Source organism: Doryrhamphus excisus, chromosome 1, assembly GCF_030265055.1.
Source record: "Doryrhamphus excisus isolate RoL2022-K1 chromosome 1, RoL_Dexc_1.0, whole genome shotgun sequence".
Taxonomy (NCBI): domain Eukaryota; kingdom Metazoa; phylum Chordata; class Actinopteri; order Syngnathiformes; family Syngnathidae; genus Doryrhamphus; species Doryrhamphus excisus.
This window is the reverse complement of record NC_080466.1, coordinates 13,768,752-13,788,471: the sequence shown is the minus strand read 5'-3', so window position 1 is coordinate 13,788,471 and position 19,720 is coordinate 13,768,752. Positions and strand designations below refer to the sequence as shown.

The 19,720-nt window shown below is 47.6% G+C and overlaps 4 protein-coding genes across 8 annotated transcripts; 3 read left to right on the top strand and 1 right to left on the bottom strand.

The window, feature by feature from the left end:
• The first annotated feature begins 176 nt into the window (after nucleotides 1–176).
• On the top strand, nucleotides 177–1,659 carry fgfbp2b (fibroblast growth factor binding protein 2b). Its single transcript, XM_058080049.1, has 2 exons — nucleotides 177–891; nucleotides 1,567–1,659. Exon 1 carries the CDS (start codon nucleotides 205–207, stop codon nucleotides 883–885), a length of 681 nt encoding a protein of 226 aa, XP_057936032.1. The 5' UTR covers nucleotides 177–204; the 3' UTR covers nucleotides 886–891; nucleotides 1,567–1,659.
• Nucleotides 1,660–2,854: 1,195 nt separating this feature from the next.
• On the top strand, nucleotides 2,855–4,631 carry LOC131132391 (fibroblast growth factor-binding protein 1-like). The gene has a single exon (XM_058077986.1). It carries the CDS (start codon nucleotides 3,806–3,808, stop codon nucleotides 4,388–4,390), a length of 585 nt encoding a protein of 194 aa, XP_057933969.1. The 5' UTR covers nucleotides 2,855–3,805; the 3' UTR covers nucleotides 4,391–4,631.
• Nucleotides 4,632–6,159: 1,528 nt separating this feature from the next.
• Nucleotides 6,160–19,519, bottom strand: tmem192 (transmembrane protein 192). 5 transcript variants are annotated; one of them, XM_058072285.1, is made up of 7 exons: nucleotides 18,793–19,248; nucleotides 18,452–18,713; nucleotides 18,247–18,369; nucleotides 13,899–14,004; nucleotides 13,050–13,201; nucleotides 8,863–8,954; nucleotides 6,160–8,780 (listed from the first exon to the last, which is right to left on the bottom strand). In XM_058072285.1, the coding sequence occupies exons 1-5, from the start codon at nucleotides 19,027–19,029 to the stop codon at nucleotides 13,087–13,089; spliced, it is 843 nt and encodes a 280-aa protein (XP_057928268.1). In that variant the 5' UTR covers nucleotides 19,030–19,248; the 3' UTR covers nucleotides 6,160–8,780; nucleotides 8,863–8,954; nucleotides 13,050–13,086. The 5 variants fall into 5 exon arrangements, with proteins under 5 accessions (XP_057928268.1, XP_057928277.1, XP_057928283.1 ...); XM_058072294.1 differs by lacking the exons at nucleotides 6,160–8,780; nucleotides 8,863–8,954 and adding exons at nucleotides 12,108–12,875; nucleotides 19,321–19,519 and having other exon boundaries at nucleotides 12,961–13,201; nucleotides 18,793–18,945; XM_058072300.1 differs by lacking the exons at nucleotides 6,160–8,780; nucleotides 8,863–8,954 and adding exons at nucleotides 12,108–12,875; nucleotides 19,321–19,519 and having other exon boundaries at nucleotides 12,961–13,201; nucleotides 18,793–18,942.
• Nucleotides 8,578–11,756, top strand: apela (apelin receptor early endogenous ligand). The gene is made up of 3 exons (XM_058072313.1): nucleotides 8,578–8,918; nucleotides 11,050–11,142; nucleotides 11,428–11,756. The coding sequence occupies exons 1-2, from the start codon at nucleotides 8,822–8,824 to the stop codon at nucleotides 11,136–11,138; spliced, it is 186 nt and encodes a 61-aa protein (XP_057928296.1). The 5' UTR covers nucleotides 8,578–8,821; the 3' UTR covers nucleotides 11,139–11,142; nucleotides 11,428–11,756.
• Nucleotides 19,520–19,720: the final 201 nt, after the last annotated feature.

Genomic DNA, 19,720 nt, shown 5'->3' with positions numbered 1-19,720 from the left:
CCCTTCAGACCCCTTACGACCTCATTTAACCCCCCCCCCCCCCCCCCATCATATCACACTAGCGCTGTGTGTGCGTGTAAGGGGGAGGAGCTCCAGCTTCACCTGAAGAATGGCGTCTTTGTGAGCTCGTGCTTTATAAGACCCGCTGGGACGCTTGGGGGCCTTTGCCTACACCTCACACGCGTGCCGCCATCATCCGACACCATGAAGGCCCGAGCACCCCTCCACCCCCTCCTCCCGCTCCTCTGCATGGCGGCCTTGGTTTGCGCATCGGCCCCTGACACCGACGGCGGCGTCGGTGACAGCAACAAGCAGCGCAGCGTCTGGGACGAGCCTGTGCGCTTCAGCACCAAGTCCAAGGACTCGTGCACCATGGCGGTGTCGGCAGCCGGGGACCACACCCGCCTGCGGGTGTCCTGCAAGGGTCCCGGCCAGGGCCAGGCGGCGGGGCGCTCCTACCACTGCGACTTCCAGGGGAAGCCCGACCTGTGCCGTGCCTACACCCTCAACCCCCGCCACTACTTCACCCAGATGATGTGGGAGCTCAGGAAGCTCGGCCACGCCTGTCAGGGCGCCAAGATCTACCGGCCACCCATGTGCAAGAAACACCCCGACGACGTCCAGATGACTTTCCTGTCCGCCTGGCCCAGGACCGCCAAAGCATCCAAGCCCGCCCAGGCCACCCGGAAGCCGCCCAGGCCTCAACCCGTCAAGCCTCATCCGGGAAAGGTCCCCCAGGCCCGGAAGACCACCCCCAAGCCCGCAAAGGCCACCGCCCGGCCCACGGAGCCGCCCCAATCCAAGGCTTCCCGCATGGCTTCCGAGTACTGCTGGAAGAGCTTCCATGGAATCTGCTCCTACGTCCTTGGCTGGTTCCACAACTGAACAAAGGTGGTCACTCAATTTAGCACTTAGCAGAAGTCCTATTCTGATTAACTTATTATCTAACCATTAGTCGTGTATTCTGATTAACTTTTTATCTAACCATTAGTCGTGTATTCTGATTAACTTATTATCTAACCATTAATCGTGTATTCTGATTAACTCATTATCTAACCATTAATCGTGTATTCTGATTAACTTATGTTCTAACCATTAATCGTGTATTCTGATTAACTTATGATCTAACCATTAATCATGTATTCCGATTAACTTATGATCTAACCATTAATCGTGTATTCAGATTAATTTATGATCTAACCATTAATCGTATATTCCGATTAACTTATTATCCAACCATTAATCATGTATTCCAATTAACTTATGATCTAACCATTAATCGTGTATTTTAACTTATTATGTAACCTTATTACTAGCCATTAATCATCATATAATCATCGTTCACCTTTTTTCATGATCAGTGATGATATTCCCTCCATGTCATAACCTTCATCATCACCCTCATCATCACCTTGACGCCACAATACCCGTGTGAAGCATGTGTGCCATAGCCGCTTGTTGCTAGGCAGACTTCATTGGGTCACCCGCCCATCAGACTCCACGTTTATTTCTTTTTACTGGAAACTTTTCATTCTAGTTTTACGTCTGATTTTCCTGCTGTTCCAGGTGGGAAAATCCTTCATGTCCATCCTGGACTTCACGTGGACTCCATATCCTCCTCATCCTCATCCTCCTCATGAAAAAGTCAATAAAGTATTTTGTACAAATTGAAAATCTCCATCGACCATCACTTGCCACGCTGCTCCGCCATCTTTGGTCTCGCTGATTGATCATTTAGTTCGATTTGATCATCAGTTCGCCACCTTATTGTTGTAGTACTACAAGTTTTTCTTCAGATTACTTTTTAAAATTACTTTCTTCTCATGAATGTACAGCATATTTCTGGTCACGTTATGACTTTTTGGTCATTAACTTAACTGACATTATTCTGGTAAACGTCCAACTTTATTCTGGTAATATTTGGAGTTTTTCCTCCAAATGTCCCACTATATTCTCATAACATCACCATTTTTTATCCTAAATGTACAATTTTATTCTCAAAATCTCAGCTTATTTTAATACTCAGTGGTATCCGTGTTGTGTTTGGGTGTTTTTGCCCGTGTGGTGCGTTCAAAGGTGCCCTTGTTGGTGCAAGAGGAAGTCTGGCTCCGTGCAGGAAGTTGTTAACACGGAGAGCCCAGTAAAGAAAACACACCAACACTGCATGCCTGTGTGCGTGGGTGCGTGGGTGATGATTACATGGCCAATCCCGGCCTGACCCCCCCCCCCCCACCTGGAGACACCCTGTGGTGTGAACAGTGGTGCTTCTGTATGAAGGTCACGGCGGTCCACTCCGTTGGTGCGTGTTTGTAGTGTTTAACAATATCTTCATTCATGTCCACGATTGGAAGGGAAACCAGACAAGGCCGCCATGGCCGCCATGACAGATACCCATCACGGCAGGTAGTCATCGTACCCGTAGCCCTCCGTTATGTTGCATTTTCACAAACCGCAATTCTTGTATTTATTTTTTTGAATCTTCATCATATGATTGTTTTTACTTCGTATTAGGCAGTGTGCATTTGAATAATGACTATAATTTAGTACCGATGACTTAAGTAGGATCTGTAGATATCAAGTAAAGTCCATTACAACATTGACACGCTGATGTCAGAGGTGCGCATGCGCAGCACGAATCGGCAAGGCGCTGAAAGTCCGCCATGATAAGCAAGAGGGGTGGGCGGGGCTAGACGAACAATAAAAAACTATCTACTTACTAAGGCTGAGCCGAGTAGAAAATAAAGTTGTTGGGAAGTCTTTGATTTTGGCCACGTTCTGCTCATGTTTTATTGTGTAGTTTCCTGTGCTATTATTTTGGCAACATTCCTCGTGGTGTCATTTCCTGTCGTCACATCTTGCTCCTTGTGCATTCACGACGAACATGTGAGTTTCTTACCCAGTACAAAACTGTTACATCGTAGAAGTTCCACCAAAGTTTCCTTCTTGGTTTTTATTACTCTCAGTAACTTAGTGTTCGTAACATGTTCTGGCGTAACATGTTTTGTCGTAACATGTTCTGTTAATACTTTAATTGCATATTAAGCTCTCGATCACGCGCTGGTCACGTGTCCATGGTGTTAGTGCAATGACTTAGGTTTACCGCTAGACGGCCCCAGAGACTCCAATCCTTTGAAAGCTCTCTGAGTTAATGCAGTATTGTGTTGTATTGGCCAATGCACAAGTAATACTTGTATTGTACTACAATACTTTGTATTGTAGAGCAGATATTGTCATTTTATATTGACAATATCTACACACTACCGTAGATTTTTACCGTTTATTTGTAGTATGCCTCATGCGTATTCTATTTCCTACCAATGTTGTATTGCATAGTTCCTAAAGCCAGTCTTTGTATCCCCCCCCCCAGATCACACATGTGTATTTATACATTTCACTTGATATAAAGTTATGCTAAAAGTCCAATATGTGTACGGTATTTAGGGTCATGCTTGGTGATAGTGAAATAAATAAGATGATAATGGACATGCAGAAGCATGTTCCCGTCTCCTCTCCTCGCCTCGCCATGACTCACCAGGAAGCCGGTTCCCACACAGGACCCCGCGTTCCTGGGTTCTTTGTCTGGTCATGTCCCTGCAAGGCCACACCCCCTACTCTCATGCTTTCACGGGGAAACAAGAGGTGGCGGGAAGGGGAAGGCATGGGTGAGTCATGTGTGGGTGTGTAGCGTGGTGGCCTATGAAAGCGGCGTGTGAGCCCCACAGGGGACCACAACACTCCGGGTGCTTCCCGGGACATCCTGATCCTGATCGTCTCCACACTCCTTTACTTGCTCGCCACGCCGAAGATGCTGCAAAGACTGCTGCTCACGTCCCTCCTGGCGCTGGCCTCCGGGATGGCTTCAGCGGGGGGCAGCCGGGGGAAGTTCCAACTTCAAGGCACCATGAGCTGCACCTGGGTGGCCCCAGAGCGCCAAGCGGACCCGGTGAGGGTGTCGGTGAAGTGCGAGGACCCGGTGGCGCGCATCCGAGGCGGGGTGACCGACATGGAGTGTGCCTACGAGGGGAGGCCGCAGAGCTGCCCCGCCTACCGCTCCGACCCTCGGACCTTCTGGAAGCAGGTGGGGCGCAACTTCAAGAGGCTGAAGGGGCGTGTCTGCCTGGATGAGACGGCGCTCGTGAGGGCGGGCGCGTGCAAGGGGGCGCCCCGTGACGCCCACTTCAAGCTGGACATCAGAAGCTCCGTCAGCGCGGCGCAGTCCGGAGGGATGGATCTCCCCCTGAGACCGACTCGCCCCGGCTCCATGACGCTGGGCCCGATAGGATCCACGCCCTGCCCCGAGACCCAGAGGCGGGCGGAGGAGTACTGCAGCAGCACCTGGGCCAACCTGTGCGCCTTCTTCCTGTCCGTCCTGCAGAACGACACCTGCTAGGACGCCCGGTGCTCGACCGTGTTAGCCGCTAGCTTGCTGGGAAAGATGCCTGGCAGCCCTTCTTTACGATATAGATTTCTATTTCATACAGAGTACAATTTATGTTTCATATAGAGTACAATTTATGTTTCATATAGAGTACAATTTATGTTGTACATTGTTACATCATGTATAATAAACTATGTCCTCACCCTAAACGTTATTTTTGTGTCATTTCATGTCTGTCTGGCAAACATCAATATTTGTTGTGATCATTATGACTGGTGTGAATCCTGCCTAGCAACAGGCGGCTCCGTGGTTGGCTTGCTAGCTCAAATGTTGTTTTCAGGCTTCATAAGAATTCCCATTTTATCCGATTAAGAAAGCTCCAGCGCTTTTATGATTTTTGGATGTTGATGTTTATGATGTTTATGATTATGTAGCGAGTGCTTCCATCGAAAAGGAGCGACCCTGGCGGTGATGGCGAGATGGTTCATTTCTTGGAGTTTCATGAGTAAACGACACCGCCTGCTGGCCGTGGATACAACTACAGGCTGGATCTTCATGTGCTGGCATCCAATCCTGACATCCGTTTTTGTTTATTTGTCGGGGCGCCAGGGGGCGCTAAGCGTGTGACCTTTGATGGCCAGAGTGGGTGGGTGGGTGGAGTGGATGGTGGGTTGTGTCGTCAGTGAAGAATATTTACCTTTGGTTGGTGATCTGGAACATTGAAGCGGGACAAACATTTTGTCTTTTGCTCTATTTTTTCTATTTTGTTTTGTTTTTGGTTGAACGTATCGCTGCAAGGCGTACAAAAAAAGCAGCAGGCCGCACTTTGGACACCCTTGTGCTGGTGTCTTCTTTTTAAAATGAGATTTAAAAAATGAAATAAAATGTTGTATTTGGACTGGTGGATGCTGCATATTATCATATATTCATATTATCTAGTTGAAGTATTCATATTGACTTGAAGGAGAAAAGAGATGATGATGATGATGATGAAGCGTGAGGAGATCCACAGTGGCCGCCTCGTCTGAGTTGGGCTGACTTTTGGCCTCTGAGGTGACATCCTGACTTGGGACGGCGAGGGGGAAGGGGGGGCCGGGGTGTCGGGCTGCTCCCTGTTGAGATGACCCTTGACCCCTGAACCCCAGCGGCACCAGATTCTTCTATCCACTCCCTTCACTGTGTGTGTGTGTGTGTCCTTTGGGTTCTGGGATGACCAGTTGGAGAGACCTGGTCTTAGGAGTCGTTAAGACTGACCAGTTCTGACCTCCAGTTTTATGCCCCCTGAAAGATGTTTTGAGCCACTCTAAACTTCTTTCACGGCTACCCTCCAAATGCCCAATGCCCATGGTTGGCATGGTTGGCAAGGTTGGCATGGTTTAGGATGGTTGACATGGTCGTCATGGAGAACCTTCTAGAACATTCTAGCCAGGTTTATCGGCCAGACGAGTGGAAAAGCATCACAGGTCTCCTGCACTTTGGGGTTTTTGTGGGGGCTTTAGGTATTCCCAATGACGTGAATTGTTAGCTAGCTCATAGGAACTCCTTTTCTGGGGTTGGAAGGCACAGAAAGGGAAAGACATATGTGTCCGTGTTTCACTTTTTCACAGGATTGGGAATGATGGGCAATATTTCCCCTTTAAATGTCACATACTGTAAAGTGTAAACTTCAGTGGGATTTTTATCAACTGGGGGTGCAAAAATCCAAGTGAACTTGGTGTGGACTTGGTACTGAGATATATGCTAAAATATATGCTGAGATATATGCTGAGATATATGCTGAGATAGTAGAAGGTTTAAATTATATTATACAAAATTATAAAAAATGATAAACTATACAGAATAAAGAGCTTTCAGGAAGGTGCCGCTTATTTTTATTGGAGATCAACTAGAACAACATGATCAGGCTCTTTTGGTGTGATTTTATGGGGGGGGGGGCTGTTTATGACTCACTGTTCTTGCAGAGTTTTATCAGAGAGGAAGTATCTTTATCAGATGGTGGAGAAGAAAGCTTCAACACAAACTAAAACTAAAAACTTTGGAACCATTTTGGCCACAAGGAGATGCTGAGTTATGAGATTAGCAAATTAGTATAAAATATGTGATTATCAAGTTAGTAACGTAATGACTTTATTCCGGTAACGTAATGACTTTATGACCTTATTTATGCTACAAGAATGAGATGAATGTCCTCCTAATATGGCTCCCATTTCCCATCCATTCCCAATGTCATCTATGACTTTATTCCCACCACCTACTTGTCTCCCCGAGTCTTACCAATTCAAATATCATTTTAACTTTACGCTACTAAAATGTCATGAATGCCCTCATAAAGTAATATATTCTTGTCGGATTTTCATCTTTTTACTTCTTACTTTTGTGGTCTTCAAGTGTTTCCATCTACACCAAACATCAAGCCTTTATTATGGGAATAAAGTCACTTTGACCACAAAGTAGTTATTGTTATTGTTTGTTTCTCATAATATATTATGATATGATATGATGACTTTTCCTCTTAGTCATTAATTTATTGTTTTCCAAGGAAAGCTGCTTGTGATGAATGATGTAATATTATAAGGATCTGCTTTGCCTGCAAGTTAGTGTGGGTCCTCTAGCAGCGTCACACATGAGGTGTGTGTGTGTGTGTGTGTATGTGTGTGTGTGTTGCAGGGGAGTATTTGAGCAGGCTAAAGACATCTAATCCTCCAGGAAGAGCAAATATTCCAAGACTCTACCTTCTCCCAGCAACACTAAAGCATCCTTTGGGCTTTCCATTGGCGGAGGGAAGACCCAAAGCAGAAGCGGCCGCTCGGCCATTATGAGGTACCGGCCGCTGCTGAATGACAATGGCCGCTCATTAGCATATTCAAATGGGCAAAATACAAGTTTTTAAAAGACAAAGGCAGCTGATATGCAAACACGACCACGACGTGGTCTTCTTTTCCCAGATGTCCCAAAGCCGGCACCACTCTTTTTCTTCTCTATTTTCACTAATAGCATGAAGACGTAGAAGTTGGAGAAACACGTGGAGCGGCACGGAAGAAGGGCCGCCGTGCGTCTCTCCTGCGGGTGCAGATGCTTGTTCAAAGCGTCAGGACCCCTCGCCCTCCATTAGCGCCCCGCTGCTTCCCTTAATCCTCATTCACATGGAACGGCTGACATTTCATCTTAATGTCTTCATTAATTAGCAGGGACTCCACTCAATGGAGGGCCCGGCCGGGCCCGCTGAGAGACGGCCGGCCACGAGCAGACACGCTAATGAGGCCCTCTCGTGCGACACCGAGCTAAAGCCTCACCGCCTCCACGGACAGACTTTACTCAGCGCGTGCTAACCTTCTTTGCTAACCCAAAGCACTCTTTCCATGGGGGGGCAGGCAAAACTCAGCTACCACTGGTCATGCATGGTCTTAAGCCAGTCATGTTAGCATGCTAATATGAGCGTTACAGCCATTTTCTGGAGTAGAAACTTATCATGCTAGGTATTGATCATGCATTTACATTTCAGCATGGCTGCAGCTCCTCCGCTTAATATTTAATATTTTCATTCTGCATTTCCACCTGCTATGCTAACAGCTACTACACACAAAAACTGCAAAAAAATCTATTTGACGCAGACTAAAAATGGAAGACTTCAAAAACATACACGTACATACAAGTGAGATAATCAAATCAAATAAACGATGTCGACTACACAAAAAGTTAAACAGAAATGTAAGTCTTACAAAAACCAATTGTAGAAAAATATACAAAATACTAGCCAAATACACACAAAAAAAAGCCAACCTACTACAAATTAACACTTAACTATACAAATACTATGTCAAATACTACAAAACAACAAAGCAATTGGATACATCTCCCCATTTCATCCAGGCCACTTTGGCCCCCACCCCTATTGAAAACCACCCACAGGCCCTGATGATGCGGGGGGGGGGGTACACGCATACAAATAAATCAGCAGTAGCTTCTTCAAATACTGTATATCAATCACTCATAGACGTGCACGCACACATGCACGCACGCACACACACACAGGGTGAAGGGGTCTGGGGTGGGGGGTGGGGGGGTTTCCTGTCAGTTGAACCCCCCCTCTACATGTGGGGTCAATATGTGCAATGCCTGTGTGTGTTTTAAGGGGTTGAGGTGGAGGGTGGAGGGTGGGGGGTTGCTGAGGACTGCCCACCCCTAAACCCCCCCCCCCCCTCCCCAAAGCCAATATAAAGACGGTGGGGGAAAGAGTCACCTTTGTCACTTTGCTCTCTCGAGTCACGGACACAATCCCCACTGGACACCGTGGACACTCCTGGGACACTCAACAGCTTTGGTGGGGTGGGGGGCCGTCCTGGATTCTTACCCTGGAGAAAGCATCAACGACCAACCACGGGACCCCCTTCCTGTTGAAGACCTGTCACCACCATCATCATCATCATCATCATCAAAAGCACCATGAGGCTCTTCAACCTGCGCCACCTGCTCTACCTGCTCACCTTCATCCTGCTCTTGCTAGCGACCGTGGTGGTCCCAGCCTCCTCCGCCCGCCAGGGTAAGCATCTTCTTCCCCGTGAAGGGGGTCCTCTCTCTGCAGGTGGAAACACAACAAAAAGCTACTTCCACTTAGCTTCAACACTTTTACAGCTCGGCTCGCTACGAACAGCCACAACAAACTCAACAAACTTAAACCTCGGATGGTTCAAACGAGTTCTCCTTCCTGTGGGCAGGACGCCTGGCAACATAAACAGGAAATTTTAATGGGCATGCCCACATTGTGAACCTCTGGCCCAGAGTTTGCTAGCATGCTGTGTCATGCTAGGGCTAGCCATGTATAATTTAACATGTAGACATGAGCCAAAATGCTAGCAGTTAGCATGCTTGCACTCAGCACCAAAAGTGCCACGGGAGTTCTACAGTGTCCATACTTCATACCATGTCTGTGTTTGCATGAGGAAATGAGCTAAAACGGTAACATTTCAACAGTTAGCATGCTAACACCTACCAAGACAGGCACTCTGTACCAAAAGTGCCTAGGGAGTTCTACAGTGTCCATACATCATACCTTGTGTATATATGCATTCATCCACGAGAAAACTATCTATCTATCTATCTATCTATCTATCTATCTATCTATCTATCTATCTATCTATCTATCTATCTATCTATCTATCTATCTATCTATCTATCTATCTATCTATCTATCTATCTATCTATATATATATATATATATATATATATATATATATATACATTTATACATGAGGAGATGAGGTAAAACGGTAAAATGCTAACAGTTATCACTCTCATGACTTGTCTAGATATGTGTTTATACAGGACAAATGTAGCTAAAATGCTAACAGTGAGCATGGCAGCACCTAGCAAGATAGCATTCTGTACCAAAAGTTCCCCGGCAACTACAAACAGACTCAGCACTATATCTATATTTATCACTATATCTATCACTATATATATATCAGGAATATAAAGGGCTCGAGCAAAAAATCAGTATGCAGATCAAAAAGATCCGCTGTGGTGACTCCGTAAGGAAAAAAGTGTTAGCATGCTAACCTTAGCAATGTAATGATGTGGGTAAAATAAATGTAGGACTAATAAATCCCAATATGGGGGAAGTATGGTGCTTGGGGGAGGGGGGTCTGGGCTCCATGAGGGCTTTTCTGTTGAATGTATCTTTTGGTGTTTGGTGTTTTGTTGATGTTGTGTTGCTCGTGGAGGATTGAAATGAATCAGTTTAAATAAACATTTGCTATATTAGGAACATTTTAACACAATACACATCATTTGGTAATAAATTAATTTAAGACTACAAAAATAGTCTGAGGAGCCAAAAGATTCCCATCACTGGTCTTGGCCTATGTCAGGAAAATGATCCCATCCAATCAGGAAAGGAGTTTTTTAAATGAATAACCCAAAGAATGCTTGGGCATATCAATATAAACACAATATAATATTGGTAGGTTTCATACTGTATGCAACTGCCAGAGTCCATAAATACAAACGGTGTCTCATGAAAGCCAGAAATCAAATCATGACGGTAAAAGTTCGTTTTTTTTTTCTGGGAGGACGAGAAGTCCCATACTGTACTCAGTCTCCTTTTGACACGTAAATAAGTCATAATTTAAGGATATGCTAGCAGGACCTCAGCAGGTGTGATATTCTATTTGGATGCGACCTTGCTGGTTGAGGTCGTGTTTAGGTTCATGTTAGGATGGGGGGGGGGGGGGGGGGCTACCAGAGGATCACACACGTGCACACGCATACACACACACACACACAGGCCCCAGTCAGCCCCCCCCCCCCCTTTGTCTGAAGCTGGGCGGTGCTTTTGTGAAGGTGGGTGTTAAAGATGCTATGCTAATAGCCGAGCCTTCAACATGACACGGGGTAGCAGTGGCAAATCTAAAGAGCCTAGCATACACGCCTCCAGGCATGGTGTCCCCGCCCCCCCCTCCCCTTGCCCTAAAGGCAGGAGGAGGAGGGGGAGGGGGAGGAAGGAGTCATAAAGTCATCTGGCACTTTACGCTCTTCCTGGGTTTGGCCGCCAGCCTGTGAAGCACAAAGTGGATTTATTAGGGACCTTAGAAATAATCAGGTGTTAGGTGGGAAGAGGCGGGGGCTACTTATTTCTATCCATGTCATTCACGCTTCCACACTCCTTCCTGTAGATTTCCTGAACCTGAGGAGAAAGTACCACCGACACTTCTGCCTGCACAGACGCTGCCTGCCCCTCCACTCCAGGGTCCCCTTCCCCTGAGCCGGTAAGGCCGGACGTGATGCTTCTTACGTCGTCTTCTTATGCCTTCTTGTGTCTTCTTCTTACGTCTTCTTCTTACGCCTTCTTACACCTTCTTCCATCTTGCATGAAGCCACAAGCAGGTGGTGCTTAAGTAGGTGTGCGTGATTGGGGGCAGAGACGTATTTGCACAGAGCAGGATGCCGCCCCCCCACTCGGACATAAATCTGGGGGGGAGCCCTCATTTCTCTGCAGATTTAACTGAATTTGACCTCCGTCCATAATCTGATCCCCTTTTCCTCTCTTGCAGCAAAGATGCTATCCAGACATCACGGATGGATGGATGGATGGATGGACGGAAGGAAGGACGGACGGACGGAAGAAGAGCCTCGCTGGGGCAGCCGTAGCACGACACGATACCACAAGAGACAATGGTGTGTTGGTGGGTTTGATCCCAGCCCTGTCCCTTCCCCTTCAGGAAGACCAAAGCAATGAGAACTCCACAGAAGCGAAAGGAAAAGAAAGAGTCCACTTATGACAAAAGAGGGCGGCTTGTTGTCTTCCTGTAAAGTTTTTATTGTGTATTCTATGCACTTCTAATCTTTATTCATACCTCTCAATACTTTAATAAAAAGTTCTTACGTGTATTTCCTCCCAATCTTCTGTGTCAGGTTATGACATAATTCATTATTTCTGAGATATGTTATTAGATATGCCGTGATATTTTTCCCTCACATGGCAAGGAGGAAAAGATGGAATGCACTATGAATGAACGAAGAAGAAGAATTAGCACATCTTCGTAGCAAACGTACAAGCTCAATGGTGGTTCGCCAAAGACAGCTGGGATAGGCTCTGGCATGCCCCCACCCCAGTGAGGATAAGAGGCATAGAAGCTGGATGGATGGATGGATGGATGGATGGATAGCGGTTCCATAATAATATACAGTATGATGCATATGGAGGGGCGTTGATAGCAACAGTCAGACTGAATGAAAGTAAAAGTCTTTAATGGAACAAAGTCAGATGTTTTCCTCCAAAGTCAGAACCAAATATCCAAAACTATGTGGCGTTCACAAGCACCCCATCGTCTCTGATGATGATCTTGGTGCTCCAGATGGGTCCGTCCTGCCCGGTCGACCTGCCCCTGTTAATCTTGTAGGCCATGTCCAAATGTGCATTGCTCTTGGCGACTGCTGTGGGAAGTCCTTGGGAACGCAGTCCTTGTGGACGGACTGTTGGACGGCGACAGAGCATCCTCCAACACACAAAACACCTTTCCCTTCCAGCGAAGGCATCTCTGTACTATCACTTCTTGGAATGTTGGCCATCATAGACACCGTGGACACCGGGACCGGGACGTCGCTTCTTGTTTGGTTATCCATGATCCATGATAGTATGACGATCCTGATGACAGGATGAACACGGACAGTCGCTGGCCGTCCTAGGAAAGTCCTAACTCAGGTCTGGGTTGTCCTGTTTGGAGCCAGTAAGCCTGAAGACCAGCTCACAGGGGGCTGAGGTCCTGGGGTCAAAGCCGTGGTTAAAAACAAATCAATCCATAAAACCAGGAGGATAGGAAATCTAACCCCAACCAGCTGGCGTCTATTTCAATGTTGAATGTCAGAGAAAATATTTATTAGCATCCAACACAAAAGGGCAGCAATAAAAGGATGTTTTGCGGAGTCAGCATTATTCCAGCATTATTCCAGCATAATTCCCATGCCCGCTTTTAGTCTGCTCTTCCTTGGAGGTGCACATCTTTAAAAAAACAGGACTAGGTTTGTTTCTCCCAATGGCAAGCAGCGGCATCATCTGTGGGACCTCTGCACCCCCCCCACCTCACCTCTGATCTGTGACCCGCGTCTCCACCACCTCCTCCACCCCCCGTCCAGCCTTACATGTGCATCACAGGCGGGAGTACTCAGTACGCACCGACGGTCCCTGAAGTGGTCTTTAAAAAAGCGTGGAGTCAGTGCTGAGCGCTGAGGTTGAGGAGCCTCCTGCTTAGGGAGCGGTTGTGCTGCTTCAGGTATTCTATCAGGTCCGCTTGCTTCTCCACCACCTCCTCCAGGCTGGAGATGTCCCTGCAAGGCACGGCCATCATTTGGGGTGCATGAGAAAGCGGCAAGGAGAAACATATTTGGTGAAGATCTATGACAGGACAGGATTACAGCTGTTCAGGACACATTATTGGCACCTTCATTTTGGTCCAATAAATGTAACACATACATTAATACCGCTTATCCTCACTCGGGTGGGGGTGTGCTGGAGCCTATCACACTCACATTTATACCTACGGACAATTTGGGGCGAATTTGGGGCGAGAAGGAGATACAAGGGTGGCGCCGACACAACGAGACACGTCATGGTGTTAAACTGTTGAAGTGGATGTGCCCTGTGATTGGCGGGCCACCAGTCTCTGCCCCCAAGACAGCTGGGATAGGCTCCAGCATACCCCCATCCCAGTGAGGATAAGCAGTAGAAAGTGGATGGATTGTCAGTAGAATAGTCAGCCAAAGCATGGTGTGTTTAAAAGTCGCCTGTGTGTGCATGGTGTGTGTGTGTGTGTGTGTGTGTGTGTGCGTGTGCATGGTGTGTGTGTGTGTGTGTGCGTGGTGTGAGTCGTCAGCACCGGCCATAAAAAGTGGTGATGTGTGCGGTCCCATGCAGCCTTTAGCATTGTTAGCTGCCCTGTTAACTTCTGTGTAAACAAGCACGGCCCAGACGCTTTTATAGCCGCAATCATGTGTGTGTGTGTGTTGGGGGGGGGCATCCACCTACCTGAAGCCCGTCTCCACCGGCAGGCCGCTGACGCTGAAGTTGTGCGAGTGATCCTCCTGGCTGACGTCCGGCGCAGCCCGGTCGGCGTTGAAGCGCATGACTGAGACTGGTGAAATAAAATGAAAGGTTTTCAAACCGGCAACCCCCCAGCAGTGAGAGTTGCCTGCTTCTCCAAAACTGTCCTTCTAAAAACACACAGCGGCTGTTAGAACCCCCCCCCCCCCCCCCCACTTGGTTGTTAGGGGTGCCATATCCTGCACTTAAAGCTCTAATTCTCACGCCCTAAACACACACCTTTACTCTGGGGGGGGGGGGGGGGGGCTAGGCCTGCAGGCTACTCCAGGTCAGGGGTCCACGTGTGGCACTACACTGCTAATATTTGGAGTAGTATTAGTACTTCCTCCCTGGGACACACAATGCAATCGAAGCCGTAAAGTCTGGGCGGCGATACGCTCGTCCCTCGCTACGTCGCCATTTCTCAGACGTGACGTCAAAACACAAGTAGTGCTGTATGTAGTACTGTGTACTACAGAATGTAGTACTGTGGTCGCCAGTGACAAAACACTGACGAGACGTTAGCTTAAAGCTCAACCATGGCATTCCCCAAATAGTTCTCCTCCCACTGCATGTGGAAGTGGTACATTTTTGGCTATGTCCAAGGCCAAAGGTCCCATAGGTCCCCACCGGTCTTAGCTGTGTCTGGCAATGCCTGATGTGATGGAGTATTACAAGAATAAAGTCATGGCATACAACTTCATATCAAAAAGTACCAACGATCAACGCTTTGAGTTTCTAAGAAATAAATCCCAGGCTAACTGGTTAGCTCGCTAGCTTACTGGAGTGCCTGCAGCAAAGGAGTTGCCATTCCAGTACGTACGTGAAACCGGCTAAAAGGTGGGTGGCTCCCCTAAAGAGTACAGGACTGTTATTGTAATGTACAGCAGCATGCTAGCTCCAACACATCACTGCTGGCGGCTACCCCAAGGGGGGGGGGGGGGGGTTCCTCAGCCACAGGAAAGTGGCAGGGAGGTTGGAGGAGGACGAATCTTTGCTGTGCTCCATGGCAGCATCGCCACCCTCGTACACCATCCAAAGAAATGCCCGGCATTCCTGCATAATGGAGCCCTCAATGCGTGTAAACACTTGTGCTGTGTGTGTGTGTGTGTGTGTGTGTGCATGTGTGTGTGTCCTTTAACACAACAGACAGATCAGGCTGCATTCACTTGACTGTTCCAGACAGGAATTCCGCACCTCCTCCTTTTACTACCAAAGACCAACACTCCAGTATGGATACACCAATGGCCTTTAACCAAATAAACAGGACCTTTAAACCGAGACAGGCACGGCCCAGTGGCTGCCTACTAGCTATTAGCTCGCCTAGCCTACATCTACTCGCTATTAGCTATTAGCTTGCCTAGCCTACCCCCTTCCCCCCCACTCTCGGTTTGTATGCCACTTTGACACCCCCACCCAGCCAACTCCACAAGTGCAAACTCCAAACACAATAATAAACATGTTGCTCCATCTTCATCAGCCAATGCCTTCATCAGCCAATGACTTTGGCATGCAGAGGTGTGTGTGTGTGTGTGTGTGTGTGTGTGCGTGCATGTGTGCGTGCACGTCCACGTGGCCTGCAGCGCTTCCAGCAGGCGGGGGCCATGCGGTGCAGGGAGAGATGTAAGACAAGTGAAGCCTTTGAAGGCCAACATGGAGCTTTGATGTGCATGGAAGTCTGGAGAGCAGAGCTTCATGGGAGCATTCATGTTCAAATGAGAGGCACAAACATACGCACACCTCAAAGACACACACACACACACACACTTCCAATCAAGCATGCAGAATGCATTTCAAAGGGAAGTAGAACGAGGCCTTCCTGTATGGACTTGATGGCTGCAGGCATTCTGAGCACGAGCCGGCTCCTCCCGGACCCCCCCCCCACCGCCCAAGTCCTGACGTCACCTTGACTGTGCATGTGTCAGCTGATTGTGTTTTTGGAAGGTTTGAGCTGCAAGGCATCATGGTTCACTGAACTGATCTACGCTGGAATGTGGTCAACCAGCACAGATTGACCCCCACACTGTAAACACGGGGACAATGTGCGTGGGGGGGGGGGGGGGGGCTACCCTTTGGCAAGGCTCAAACCTAATGCCCCAACCCCCATGGCTTGGCTTTCGGGTATCTGGACCACCGATCTGCGCCCCTCGGCGGCCAAACACGCCTTTAATATGGATTTCCTTTCAACACAACATCTTCACTATCTATGTATATCCTCCTATGGAACATAGAACATCTTCACTATCTATGTATATCCTCCTATAGAACATCTTCACTATCTACATATATCTTCCTATAGAACATCTTCACTATCTACTTATATCCTCCTATAGAACATAGAACATCTTCACTATCTACATATATCCTCCTATAGAACATCTCTAACTGCACTTTTCCTTCAACACAACATCTTCACTATCTATGTATATCCTCCGATGGAACATAGAACATCTTCACTATCTATGTATATCCTCCTATGGAACATAGAACATCTTCACTATCTATGTATATCCTCCTATGGAACATAGAACATCTTCAGTATCTATGTATATCCTTCCATAGAACATCTGTAACTACACTCTTCCTTAATACACACATATGAAAGGCTTGATCAAAATATACTACTAGTACTACTACTAATAATAATAATACATGCGTCCAGAAGCAAAAATAACCAGATATATTTCTAAATAGCTATTAGGGGTGTCACCAAACACCAAACACCCCAAGACCTTGCTGGGATTCTTTTCCTGCGCTTCGTCCACTTGATGTATCAGGATGAGTAAATAGTAGGAATATAGGAATACACCAGGCCCACGTATCAGGATGAGTAAATAGTAGGAATACACCAGTAGGAATACATGGATGGAAGGGATGGGGGGGGGGGGGGGGCGTTTACATTGGGCTGAGGTGTTCTCCCTCGGCCTCCAGGAGGTGGAGGAGGAGACAAAGGCGAGCATCGTCTTCACTTGGCTTGGAACGATGTTGGGAATCTAAAGTGAAAAATCAGCAGATCGGCCGAGGGAGGGAGTGAATAAGAAGGGGGGGGGGGGGGGCAGACGGAGATGAATGCTTGATTGTCATGCTGTCCACTTTGAAAAGGGCAGGGTGGCCATTGTGATGCGAACCTGCCCTCGGCGTTGGGGGTTGCGTGTGTGTGCGTGTGTGTGTGCACCATCAGTGCTGCTATTCCAACACTGTTGCTTTCAATTCAACTTTGGTGTTTTTTAATGGACACGATGCTGCTAAGATGGACGGTGACGATGAGGACACATGAGCTAGTTGGACATACGTACTTGGCACGAGTAGCTACCACAGGGGGGGTCCTTCTGTCTTACACTAAAGACAAACAGGCTGGGGTGGCAAACGTAAGAAGTTGTATTATTTTAAATGTGACCTGTAACAACACCTGAAGACCAAAAGCACTGCCGAACAAAAAGAACACCAAGGATGGAGAACCCCTTGATGGTCCCCAAGACCTTTGGGAAATACTCTGGTTGACCCTTTGGGAACCTTTGGTGTGTCCCAAAACATCTGGCATTAGAGAAGACCAAGAGTCAGACACAAAAGTGCCTGTTTGACATGAAAATAATTTCTTTACAAATGTATCGCCATCAACATTTTACATTTTCACATTCGGAATTGAACCGTTCATGTGCACGTATTCAAATTTCCCTTCAATGTGTAACCTCCTTAGACAACACGGCGAGATGCCTTTTCACTTCATATAGCTTTATATAGCTTAAACGGCACCGAACATGATCTCTTCCGTTGTGAAGTTGTGTCATTACTTCATTGGTGCCTCTCACACAGAAACGTAAAACACGTCTAAAAATGAATGGTAGCAACAAAAGGCTATGCCAGGGACCTGCCGAATCGGGGGTGGACCTGGCTGGACCGCATGCCAACTGGGACAGCATGTGAATGCAGGGGGCCTGACCAGACTGCAGAGCACTCCAACACCCCCCCCCCCCGCAACTGAGCTGGATATTTGATGACAACACATGAAAAGACAGACAGGGATAGAATCCCTTTCCGGGTGGTGGAATTGGAATCCATTTTGCACTTCCCAGCCACTGTATGTATACTGTCTGTGTCTGTAAGTAATGTGCAGCAATGATGATATTGTGCCCGTGTGGATGGAGATTATGAAATTATTAAGATTTCCTATGAGAGAATAGTTTGAACATAGAAGAACATTAGATGTGGGCCCCCACCCTGCATGTGTAGCCAGGACATTAAAACCTAGCAAGGTGCATTTTTGGTTATGAAATTAGCAATAAAAACCATTTACCTGAATAATAGAGCAGGCAGGGCAAGGCCACCAAAAGCTCCAAGGCCAGGATGCCAAGCAGCAGGTAGGTATGGACTGTGGGAGACAGTCTGGCTGCCATGACAACCAACAGCATCACATTACCTGCAAACACATCCACAAAATAAAGATCCTTACGGTGACGCCATCTAGCGGACATCATGACACAACGCGATGTCATGCTGACCTGCCGAGTGGACGGTGAGGGGCAGGTGCTCGAGTCCCCGCGTCTGCCTGTAGAAACTCAGGTATCCTCTGCACCGGGCCCGGCTGTGGTGGTGCTGCATGCACCAGGTGAACAAGAGCACCAGCAGCCAGAGGCCCACCTTGCCGAAGACCACCACGCTGTCCCCCTGCACCGGACCCAAAACGCCGGAGCAAACATGCTCCTGGTCCGACTTCAGCACGCACAGCACCGCCACGCACACCGACAGCACCACGAACACGACCTGGAGGACACGCCGCGTTTGAAAACACCTCCACCGGATACAGAAGAGTCAACCATGTTCAAGTGTACGTAGGTCCTACGTGGAACAGGGACAGCAAGGCGGCGTGGCAGGCCGTCGGGACGCCCTGGAACTCTCTCCTGATGGCAGAGTGGAGGGCGTCGGCCGAAATCAGAGGTCCGTCCACCAGGGACTCGTCGTCGCTGCGCGTCATGTCCACCGAGGAGCCCGCCTGCTGGTAACACACGAACACGGCAGTTGGACGATGTTGGAGATCCGTGGTGGAACATCTCGATGCGGGGTTTGCGTGGTGTTGCATTCACGTTAGCTTCACTGGTTGTGTTGCATTCATGTTAGCTGTTATTCATGTTACCACAAATGAGTCCTGTTATTAATAACTTCCACTGGACACGGACAAACATAGAATGAGGTAACAGTCTCCAAAATGGGCCGTGCGTTGTATTGTATCTTATTTGACAAGTTGTTAAAGGTTGTTGTCAGAACACAAGCTAACACTGGCTAACTTCCTGACGAATGACATACACAGCTGCGAATACAACTAAACATTGAAGTGGCGACTGTTTGAAATAATAAAATGGCGGGTACATACAGTGTTAAAAGTTCCCTTTGATTCCATTTTGTTCTAAAATAATGGATGTCTTCAAAGCAGGAGTGACATTGTACAAACAGCATTTAGCAGGTGAAATGCTAGCTGTTGGCTACATGGCAAACTAGACCTTACGGAGCGTGACACGATCACGTGACCAAAGGGAGCGTGCCAAGATCACGTGACCAAAAGCCGGAAGAAACGAAGTTGGATAGCATTGAATGCCAGCAAGCTAAGTATCGTCGTCACCAAATTAGTCGACTGTTTGCCATTGCAGCTCAATCACAATGATTTCATCATCGAAGTCTTAGTTTTAATGTATGACTGACTAATTATGATTATTACTAATGATTTAAGTTTATACACAACGACATTAAAACGAGGTCGTACCTACACAAAAAGG